Source organism: Gossypium hirsutum, chromosome D10 (assembly GCF_007990345.1).
Source record: "Gossypium hirsutum isolate 1008001.06 chromosome D10, Gossypium_hirsutum_v2.1, whole genome shotgun sequence".
Lineage (NCBI taxonomy): Eukaryota > Viridiplantae > Streptophyta > Magnoliopsida > Malvales > Malvaceae > Gossypium > Gossypium hirsutum.
The window spans coordinates 65683244-65694810 of NC_053446.1; the positions used below are offsets into that span (position 1 = coordinate 65683244).

At 28.2% G+C, this 11567-nt stretch overlaps 1 protein-coding gene and 1 long non-coding RNA gene across 2 annotated transcripts; both read right to left on the reverse strand.

The window, feature by feature from the left end:
* Positions 1 to 1212: 1212 nt before the first annotated feature.
* Positions 1213 to 2238, reverse strand: LOC107935438 (lectin-like protein At1g53070). Its single transcript, XM_016868043.1, has one exon. It carries the CDS (start codon positions 2236 to 2238, stop codon positions 1213 to 1215), a length of 1026 nt encoding a protein of 341 aa, XP_016723532.1.
* Positions 2239 to 6436: 4198 nt separating this feature from the next.
* On the reverse strand, positions 6437 to 9173 carry LOC121222601 (uncharacterized). The gene is made up of 2 exons (XR_005919953.1): positions 8837 to 9173; positions 6437 to 6774 (listed from the first exon to the last, which is right to left on the reverse strand). It is a non-coding gene; the product is annotated as an uncharacterized lncRNA (long non-coding RNA).
* Between the last annotated feature and the right edge of the window lie 2394 nt (positions 9174 to 11567).

Genomic DNA, 11567 nt, shown 5'->3' on the forward strand with positions numbered 1-11567 from the left:
TTGAAGCAACAAAATTTCTAATAGTAGCATCAAGGGCTATACGAGAAAGGGTTTTTTCGTATACCATAATCTTCATAATGTTCTATATAGAACAATGCACAACAACAAAATACGGAAGTGACGACAACAACAATAACGAAAACACTAAATTCACACCCTAACTTTATTGACACTTAACTGGGAATACCGCGTGCCTGCTAACCAGCATCATGAGCGTGAACAAGGCTCTGCATAGATTATGTTTGATTCAAAGAAGCAGATAAAGATTCAACTCGAATAGAAGCAATCGATCTCGGAGTTTGAGTAATGCCTTAAATCCAAGCAACAAAATTACTAATAGTAGCACAAAGGGTAATGTTCATAATGTTTTACAGCAAAAAGCAAAGAGTAAAATTGCATTGCAGGCTATACATACAAAACAAATAAACAACAACAAAATATATCGCCTTTCTCGTACCTGAAATCTTCGGGACTTGCTTAACACTCAACTGGGAATATCGTGTGCCTACCAACTAGAATTGCCCCATATAAACAGTATCACAAACACGAACAAGGCTCTGCATAGATTATCTTCGATCCAAAGAACCATATAAAGATTGCATTGCAGGCTATACATAGAAAACACATGCACAACAACAAAATACATTGCCTTTCTCGAACCTGAAATCTTTGGGACTTGCTCGACACTCAACCGTGAACACTGTGTGCCTACTAACTAGAATTGCCCAACATAAACAGCATCACAAACACAAACAAGGCTCTGCATAGATTATCTTCAGCCCGAAGAACCATATAAAGATTGCATCGCAGGCTATACATACAAAACAAATGCACAACAACAACATGCATTTCCTTTCTTGTACCTGAAATCTTCGGGACTTGCTCGACACTCGACCAGGAATACCGTATACCTACTAACTAGAATTGCCTCATATAAAAACAGCATTACGAACACACACAAGGCTCTGCATGGATTATCTCTGATTCGAAGAACCATATAAAGATTCAACTCGAATCAAAGCAAAAGAAGAATGACTCGGATCCAAGCAACACAAAGGACTATATATGTAATGAAAAAGTCTTTCAAATAATGTTCATAATGTTTTACAGAAAAAAAAAAAAGAGCAATGAATAAAATTGCATTGCAAGCTATACTTATAGAAGAAATGCACAACAATGAAAAATACATAAGTTTTAGGCAAGTTCTGTACGCTAATTCTTATCGAATTGATTGTCTTTCTCTACAACCACATCGACCATCTCATACCTAAAATCTTCGGGACTCACTTGACATTCAACCGGGAACACCGAATGCCTACTAACCAAAATCGCCCACATAAACAACACCACGAATGCGAACAAAGCTCCACATCCAGTACCAAAAATCAACCCTGCCAAGAATGTAAATGCACAAAACTTGTTCTTCCCTGTTCTAAATCCATCACTATCCTTATGTGGATTTGCAGGCAATGAATGCATCGAATTCAAAACATGTCTAACCCTAAACCTCCATGAATAAACATTACTGAAAGAAGATCCATTAATAGATGTTGATATTATACCAACAAAAACATCTTTAGTACCCCACATTTCTAACAAATCAATAGAGTATGTTAGAATTGGACTAAAAGGCCTTTTTGAATCAAATGTACTTAACCTAACTTGTAAAAGCTTAGAACTTGAATCATAATCAACCCAAGATTTCAATGGTTCACCATTGTTTAACACCATTGATGATGATGACAAGTTACTAACTTTAATAGATTCAAGGCTATTAATGTCAATTCCTATATGATTCGCATTGAAGTCACCAACTTTATCATCTTTTTGAGTATCAAATTCAATACCCAAATACATGTTTTCACCAAAAAGACCAAATGATCCTTGACTTGTAAACCTTGCTTGAAATCCATTAGGAACAAAAACTAGAGCTAAACCATCAGCATTACCAGGTGATAAAGAGAAGGTAAACTCAGTTGAAAACGACACCGGTTCACCTACAAACTTGAAGGGCTTGTCCAGCAATAAAAGACCAGAACTCGGCGCGTGAGAGCGCGTGAGGATGACATTCGAGCTTCCATTTTCGACCCTGGCATCCCCAAAGAGGGAAATGTAGGGATCAAAATTGGGGTTGTTTTGAAGGGCAAAAGAGGAAATGGGTTTTGCTGTAAAGAATAGAAAGATTAATATTTGAAGATTAAAAGAGAAAGGGTAGCTATGAATGGAAAAAGTAGCCATTTTTGTTTACTTTTTTTCTTGGAATTTTGATTCTTTGTTCTTTTGGGAAAGGGACGGTGAAAGGGTGATTTATATTGGGGGTCCGAATACAAAGGGGTTTCAATATTGAAGGCATGGCAGTTGGCAAAAAGGTTCCATTTTTGGCTTAGGGAAACTGCTTTGAACGACTGAAATCTTGTTTTTTTATTATTATGAAATAGATTTCAAGTTCTATAAATTAAGGGTTGTTCAGTTGAATCTAAGCTATTTTTTTCATTCAAAATTTGTTGTGTTAACCATTGTAATTTGCAAGTTGTATTGATATTAAAAATTGAGATGTTCATTCAATAAAGGGTTAATCTAATTTTTATCTGGTAATTAGGGTTATTTTAATATATATATTTAATAACTATAAATTTAATTTTTAATGTTTAGAAATTACATTATTATTATTTAAATATATTTTAAAAAAAGAGTCAAATAATTTATTTTAACGAAAATGCTAACGGTAGCTAAATTATCACTTTAATTTAATACATGTACTATTTTGATTATCAACTTAGTCCCTACACTCTATTTTGATTATCGGTTTAGCTCTTGTACTTTGATTTTGTACATCTCATTACACATCTATATATTTTACATTAAAAAAAAAGAGTTAATTTCACCAATCACACACCACCACAAGTCAATGAAAGTAAAAAAAAAAAATTCAAAAATTTAGATTTTTTTTAAAAAATCATTAAAAATATAAAAAAATCATAAAAACTCCAAAAATGTTAACTTGGAAAATATTAAAAATTTAAAAATTATAATCTATTTTTTGGAAATTATAAAAAAATATATTTAAAACTATAAGTATGCAAAACTAAAAAAAAAGTTAAAATTTTCATCAAATTTTTAAAAAACCATTTGTTTGAAATTCTAGGTTTTTTTTAGAAAATATTAAAATTTTATGAAAAATTTAAATAATTATATGGTTTTTTTGGAAACTTTAGGAATGTTTTTCCATTTTTAATGAATTTTTTGATATTTTAAAGGATTTTTGAGTTTTTTAGTAAAAAAATTCATTAAAAACCATAAAGGGTAAACAATTTCTTGAACTTTTCAAAAAAAAAAGTAATTAAGCTTTTTCACAAAAAGATAGAGTCAATTAAACCTTTGAACTTAAAAATTGTATCAATTGAGCCCTTTGACGGAATCCGTCGTTCGTTCCATTAAATGTTGATGATGTGGCAGGTAACAGTTGCCAAATCATGTGTTTTCTTCCAAGCGGCAGATGATGTGTAAACTTAATGAGTTAAAGAAAATGGATGATTTGGCAACTGTTAACTGCAACATCATCAACATTTAATGGAGCTAACGGTCAACAACGAATTTCGTTGAACAAAAGGTTTAATTGATGCAATTTTCAAGTTTAATGGCTTAATTGAGTGTATTTTTTATTGAGGGACTTAATTGATTTTTTTTTATAAAAAGTTTAGAGACTTTTTTACCCCTTAAGCCTTCTTTAAAAGGTTAGAGATCACTTAATAAAAGAATTTTTAAGGTTTTTTTCAAGCATTTTGAGAATTATTTAACTTGAGTTATGAAGGTATAAATGCTTTTCTCTTCTTTCTTTCTTTTTTTTTTCTTTCTAAAAAAAGATTAAATGTCTAATTGATTTGCTAATTTATGGATTTTTTTTCTAAAAAAATATTAAATGCTATATATATGTGTGTGTTGTTTTTGTTAGTATTGTAAATGCCAAGTTTATGTTTTAATCATGTCTAGTGTTGCCATGGCAGCTTCAAACACTTCAAAGAAAACATTTAATGAAAATGGTGTTTTAGTTGGAGTTGCAGATACATTCAATGCTCTATCTGGAATTTTTTTTGTATTATTTGTAAATTTAAAATTTAATTATTGTATTTTTATTTTTAAGAATTTAATCTTTTTAATTTTCAGATTTCGAAATTTATGTTTTACTGTTAACATAGTTAAGATTATTTTGTTAAATCAAAGTTTATTTCAACACCATCTTTTCAGTTAGATTACTATCAAGTAGGGTTTTTTTTTCACAATATCATACCAATAAATTTAACAATTTTAATAATTGAACTTGAATTTAAAAACTTGAAAAATAAGACTAAATTCTAAATTTGTGAAGAGTACAGAGATCCATAGTATATTTAAGGGGTCAAAGTACAATTTTACTTTTATTAATTTAAAACTTTAAAAAACCTAAATAAAAAAATTTTTCATTTTAAGAGGGGTCAGGGCCTGCCAACCCCCTAACTACGCTACTACTTTTATTATAATCTCTAGAGTTAGAAAAGAAACATAACATTTTTTGGTATTGAAATATTTGTTTAAGTATTGAGTTATTTATTCAAATTCCAAGAATTTTTAAATTTTTTTTAAAGGAAGATTTAGATGAATAAAGTTAAAAATGAGTTTAAACAAAAAAATATATCAATTTAAAATATGAGCTGGACCTAGATTTTAATATTCAAAGCCTGACTTCGATCCAACCTAATTTTTTTTAAGTTTATAATATATTATTTTCTCAAACTTCTATATGTAAAATATATGATATTATAATGTTAATATTTTAAAAAAATTAGGTTTTTTTATTAGAATTAAAAAAATATAGTAAAATCATATGTATAAATTACAAATAATAAATAGAAATATTTATCTTATAAAAAAAGGTAATATAAACATATTAAATAAGTTCGAGTTAACAATTATAAATATGAATGAGATTATACAAAATTTAAAATTTATGTTTTGAATCGAATCGAATTTAAAAATCTATTTAGACACCCCACATAGACTCGACCCGAGTCTGATGAAACCTGCATGGGAGCCTGTATTTAGCGGCCCACAGTCATTGCCAGTTTCCCAGGTTGACGTTTCTTCATAACAGTATAGAAACCCTTCATTTTTTCTTTAAAATCTAGGTGCTCAAAAAATCTATATTTTATGCATATTCGACTGTATTTCTTTTATAAAAATATAGTTCTTCAAATATACATGTATTTTGACATAAATTATAGATAGAATATATATTTTTCACCCATTTTTAGTGGATCTGTTAGTGATAAGAGTGATGATTCATATAAAAGTGTTGAGAGTCGTCTAAAGTGGTTCTCAAGTTGTAGATGTTTGGAAGTGTTTGTGAGTGTGGTCTTGTTTGTATAGCTTGATGTAGGATTCTTTACACAAGAGTATTGTTAAGGAGAACAAACAGAAAAGTCTTTCTGCAAATGTATTTAAATGTGATTAGAGCGCTAGCTTGTTGTCTTGCTATGGAGCCTCTAGAAGGGTCCCATGTGATTTGGAAAGTTGTTCACATTCCAAGCAACCAAGAGACAGATCATGTTGTAGAAAGACGTGGTCTAAGCATGGTGGTCACGAAGCAAGGCAAGCTCTTCCTCTTTTTCTCTATTCAAGGTGGTTAACTTAAGCGGAGTGGTCGCATATAACAAATTCTTTAATGAATTCATTCTCTAAATAAAGCTCCACGTAAGTATGATTATAGTGAGGAATTTCATTTAGGGATTTAGATAAAATTATAAAATTTGAAGTCCAAATTAAAATTTTTATGTTAAATTATTAATTGTTTAAATTTTTATACATTATATAATTAAAGGGTGAAATAGAAGAAATTTGGGTTTTTGATATTTAGTTTGAAAAATAATATCTTATTAAAAATATTTTAAAAAAAATATAACCTATAGTTTTATATTATACAATTTGTGGAGTCCAAGGAGGAGACATTTTAATTAGATATTTCACATTCAAAGGACAAATTGTACACTCTAATGTTCCCAAAAATTCTCCACTTCTGAAACCTGGCAGGGCCCATATCTTACTCACCATTTTCAATTTTATTTCATTTCATTAAAGAGTTCAACTCTTAAAATTTGATATGAGGGTGAAATTCTCATTAAATCCCTCAAAATTTTTTTTAAAAAAAGTTAGACCCTCCAAAATTTAATGCCAAATCTACTATTGAGGTTCAAGATGGGATGGGTTTGGAAATATATAAGTAAAAATCAAGTCGAATTCGAGGTGAAAAAGAACCCATCCTGTTTCGCTCTATTATCATCTCTATAGTTTTAAACATAAAAACCTAAAAAATAACATAAAAAGTTTCCATATAGACAAAATTTCTCACAAGATGTGTGACACAATACATTTGTCTCCCAACCTAAAATTACTACAAAGAAAGTAAAGAAATTGATAATAATATTATTTTGTGGAAGATTGAGTACAAATTACTTAAGCATAGATAAATACAATGAACCATAAATTAAAAACTACATAAAATTACTAGTTGGTTTAGTAAATTATTGTAATAAAATATAAAAAAGAATATTCAAAGCAATTAATGCCTCTCTAATATTTAGACCTGATTGCAATCTTAATAGCTTACAAGTACTATAAAATCATATTGCAATTGTCTTAAACATGTAGGGTAAAAAATCCCCATTTTCAAGGGTTAATGTTTGTTGCTTTGTCTTTGGGGATGATCAACTTGTTGTTTCTTTCATTTATTGGAAATGTTCCCTAATAAAATAATGGTGGTATTTTATGTTCATTTATCGTCGATAAATTAATCTCTATATATCAGATCAAAAAGTAAATTTGTACTATTAAAAATTAGTGCGGTTGACGAAATAATCTGACAATTAAATGTAGTGTGTCATGTATACCTCATACTGACATAAAAAATTAGTTTTTAGTAGTGGAAAAGGATGAAATTTTTAATAAAAGTGACTGTTTACTCTTTAATATAATATACAAAGACCGATTTATCCATTTTTTTAGTAAATGGGGGCAAAATACAACTCGACTCATAGTACAAGGGCCTTTATGGTATGTGTACCTTTACTGTCCATGAAGATTAATCATTTCAGGGTGCATGACCACCACTCCCAACAATATTATATTCAAAGTTCAAACTTGAGTTCTCTCAATATATCTTTTTACTACACCTAACAATGTTATATTTGAACTTTTAAATGAAATTACTTTCTTTATTTACAACACTCGAATCTAAAACTCTACATAAAACAATCGTGATCTTTATCGGTGGACCGAATAAAAATTGGGATATTAATGCATACACATGTACACAATGGTGAGTAATTAAGCAAATTAAATGGGTAGTTTGTATTGTTGGTGGCCATGTGACAAAAGAGATATATATATTTATTTATATGTAAATAAGATAAAAAATATTAGAATGTTGGGGTCATGTGGTTTAGAGGGATCAAGAAAATTAAAAGGAGAAACAACAATCAAAGATTCATACATATAACATTAAAAAAAATTAAAACTTATATAATAAAATTATAAATTTATGAAAAGTTATGTAAATGTGAAATAATTTATACATAATTATGAAATATATATATATATATAAATATAAGAAATAACACATGTCTAAGTAAAATTATATAAAATTTTATTAATGGTCTGTCATCACATGTGCGTGATTCCTTTGCCTTTGGGACACTCAATGTGAGCCCCAAGGGAAATTTTTTTTACAAGAAATTGAAATCCTTAAGTATATACCAATCTTTCACTACCTTGGATTCTAATTAAAGTCATTTAAGCATATGATTTAGGGTTTTTGTTAATAAATTCATCCATATAATTCATTTTAATAAAATCAAATTTTATCATATTAAACTTAGGAATAAACTCCCAAAAAAATGAAAAAAAACATAATTTATTATGTTTAAATCATTTATAAAGTTACTTTTCAAAAAGGTTAACTCAAATGTAATGATAAAAAAAAATAAGAATTTTCCAAAAATGGGGTAAGATTTAAAAAAAAAAATTATAGTCACTGTTTTATTCATAATGGGTATGAATAGCTAGCTTCCACTTGGTTATTTATCAATGATGATTAATTGATAGACAGGGACCTCCAAGAAATTACATATAATAATTGAAAATATATATATATATATATATTTACCTCTAAAACAAACCCATTTGCTTCTTCAAATTACATGATTTAATGAATTAAAAAAACATAAGATATTTTGGGTTTTGTTTCTTCTTTTAGTTCTATAAAATAAACTCAGAATTAAGATCCTCCACTAATATAATCAAGAAATAATTAACTTCTTGTTGCTAAAAAATACTAATTAATTAATCTATATGTATGTATATATTTATAAAATAAAGCAAAATAATTTCATATATGATCTCCCATATCTATAGTCGAGCTATACATATTTCATGAAATCAGATCTAATAATATATGTTCATCATCTAGGATTTCGAAAAATTTCGGAATTTAAGATTGCGAGTGAAAGTAAATATTATATTATTATAACATGCGAGAAAATGTTTAAATGTGTATTATCTTTCAATTTACGAATTTAGGTATACAAAAACTTTTAAAAAAATTAAGCTTTTAACTACATAGCTACCATGGTGAAAAAAAAACCCTACCCAAAAACCTAAGAGAAAACTCATGCAAATTAAAGAGTTTTAAAACACTAAAAGGAAAACCCAACAGAGATCAGCTTTTGGTTTCCATGAAGACAAAAACTCAAACTATGTATGTATATGTATATATGTGTGTAGGAAAGATGGACTGTGATTCACTTACATGATACGAAGAGGGTGTTTGAAGCCATTTTCTTCTACGAATCCACTGGTTTCAGGGCAAGAAGCTATCATATATATAAGTATATATATATGTGTGTATATATGTTTGAAGCTACCAAAGGAGGAATCCAAAGGGATAGCATGATCCAAAATTGTGAATCTGTTTTGGGGGAGGGGGAGAATTGAAAAGAAAAAAAAAATAAAGGGTTGAAAAAAAATAAAGGATCAATGCGATCCCTTTGGATGCCTTCTCAAGTACTTGGCAGTGTTTAAACCAGAGAGACCCTTTCTTCTTCTTTTCTTTACTTTTGGGGGCTTTCTTCTTTGTTTTGTTTCTTTCTTTTATAGAGGAAAAGTGGGTTTTTAGGAGACCTCTCTCCAATATAAAAACAGATATAGCTAATTGCTCAAAATTATTTTTAAAAAAAATATTTATAAAAAATTCATGGTAAATAAGATGAGAAAAATAATGGTAAAATTGTATGAAATGATTATGAAATAAAATCGGACTGGATTTAATTTAGTGATTATATATGAATTAAGTACAAAGTAGGGGCTAAATTAAAAGTTTTAAATGAAAGTTGGGATAAAAAGAATAAATATAATTTTTTAGGACAACAAAAAATATATTTTTTTACTATTATTAAGTGTGAAATATCAATAGAGGCTGTTGTTTTTAGAACCGAACTGTCAATTGGATCAAGAACCGGCTTGAAATAAAGGGTTTGATCAGTTGATCGGTGAATCAGTCGAACCAGTTGAATCATCGATTGAATTGATTTTTTCTATTTTAATTTTTATACTTTATTTAATTGAACTGGACAGATTCATCATACCGAGAACTAATAATTAGACCAATTTAACCACGGTTCCAATTCTGAAAATCTTGATCTAATTGAACTGGTAAAAATGATAAAATCGAGAAATTTGGTTTTCTAACCTTTTAAACACTATAATTGTTTTTTGAATTTTTAATGTGAAAATCGAAGAGTTAATTTTATAAACAAAAAAAAAATTGATTTATAACTTTTTTTTGGTTGGTGTTGAGACTTGTAAAAAAATGTACAATTTGTTTTTTAAAAAAATGTACAATTTTTTTTAAAAAAAATTGAAAATGTAGACCCCATTATGAAATTAACCAACAAACATATGGAAAAGGTTTTTACTAGTAGTGGGTCAAGCTATCCCTTCTTAGAAATTCCCAACAAGTTGGGTGGCCATTATTAATAATTTCTCATTTTGTTGTTTGCTTATTTTAATATGAAGCTTTGTGGTCCATCCAATCCCTTACACCAAACTCTTTTATATTACTTATTTTTCAAGGGAATACATTCTCAAATTTTTTTATAATATTTATTTATTTGTATATAGACATGTTCATGGATTAAGCTACTCGTCTAAGTCCGAAGGTTTGGCCGAAATTTAGGAAGGTTTGAGTAAAATATTAGGCCTAAAAAAGGGCTTGGGCAAAAGAAATAGGCCCATTTAAAATATGGGCTAGGCTCGGGCTTGAACATTTAAGGCCCAGACCCAACCTATTTTTAAGTTTATAATATTCTATATTATGTTATTTTTATATATTATGTAATTTAGAACACATTAAAAAAAATAAACCTATACTAAATAGATAATACTACTCTAATGTAAACATTAAAATAATGTTAAGATGCATATATAAAAATTTTCAATAAAAAATATTAAATATTAAAATAAAAAAATAAAATATTTTTTTAAAAATGAAAATAATATGGGCTAGCCTGAAATGGACTTGGGTTTGTCTTTTGCAAATATGAGTAGGTTTGGACAAAATTTTAGACCCATATGTCGCATTGGGCCGAGCTTGGACAAACATACAATATGTTAATATCACGCTTAGACCCGGTCCAGACCTGACTCGTTCCAGCCCATGAGTACCTCTATTTTATATCATACGGTTATCAATTTATTAATTTATTTTTACTCGAGTTTTACGATAATTTTGAGTTAAATTGTAGTTTTGATCCTTTAATTATGCTTAAATTTTTATTTAATCTCTGTGTTTTAATTTGGCATTATTTGATCCTCTATATTTATAACGTTATTAGTAAAGGTGAATCTAACGGGGGCATTTAGTGGCGTTGGCTCCCCAAACAAGCAAAAAAAATATTTTTTTAAGTCTCTTGAACAATTATAAAATTATAAATTAGTATAATAGTAAATTTATCTTTTAATCCCCAATAATTTATAATTCAGTTTCACCCGCTAAAATAATTTTTTACCTTCACCCTTGTTATCAGTTATCTCAAATAGTTAATACCGTTAACTATTCCAACACCAAAAAAATCCATGTCTAACATGACAATTTGGAAAAGAATTTTTGAAGAAAAAGGTTAATAACTATTTTAAATAACTAATAATATTATAAAAATAAGATAAATTTAAAATATAATTATTAAATCTTAAATATGAGCATATTAGAAAGACTAAAACCACAATTTTGACTGTATTATTATTATTAATATCAAAGCAATAATAAATTTATTTAGACCATATGATTACGTACGTCAAAGATACATTATATTTAGGGTTCTTTCGGCAGATATATTGAGTAATTTAATAGGCCTGCCTTTGATTCTTTTCATTATTTTTTCAGAAAAGATTTCGCTTTCTTATTATTTTATTGCTGGTCAATTGAGTATTAACTCGATTAGTATGTGTATTATTGTTAATGCAGGAGGACGTGGATTTGAACA

Coding starts and splice junctions, on each gene's coding strand:
- LOC107935438 (XM_016868043.1), bottom strand. CDS start 2,238: ATGGCTACTTTTTCCATTCATAGCTACCCTTTCTCTTTTAATCTTCAA.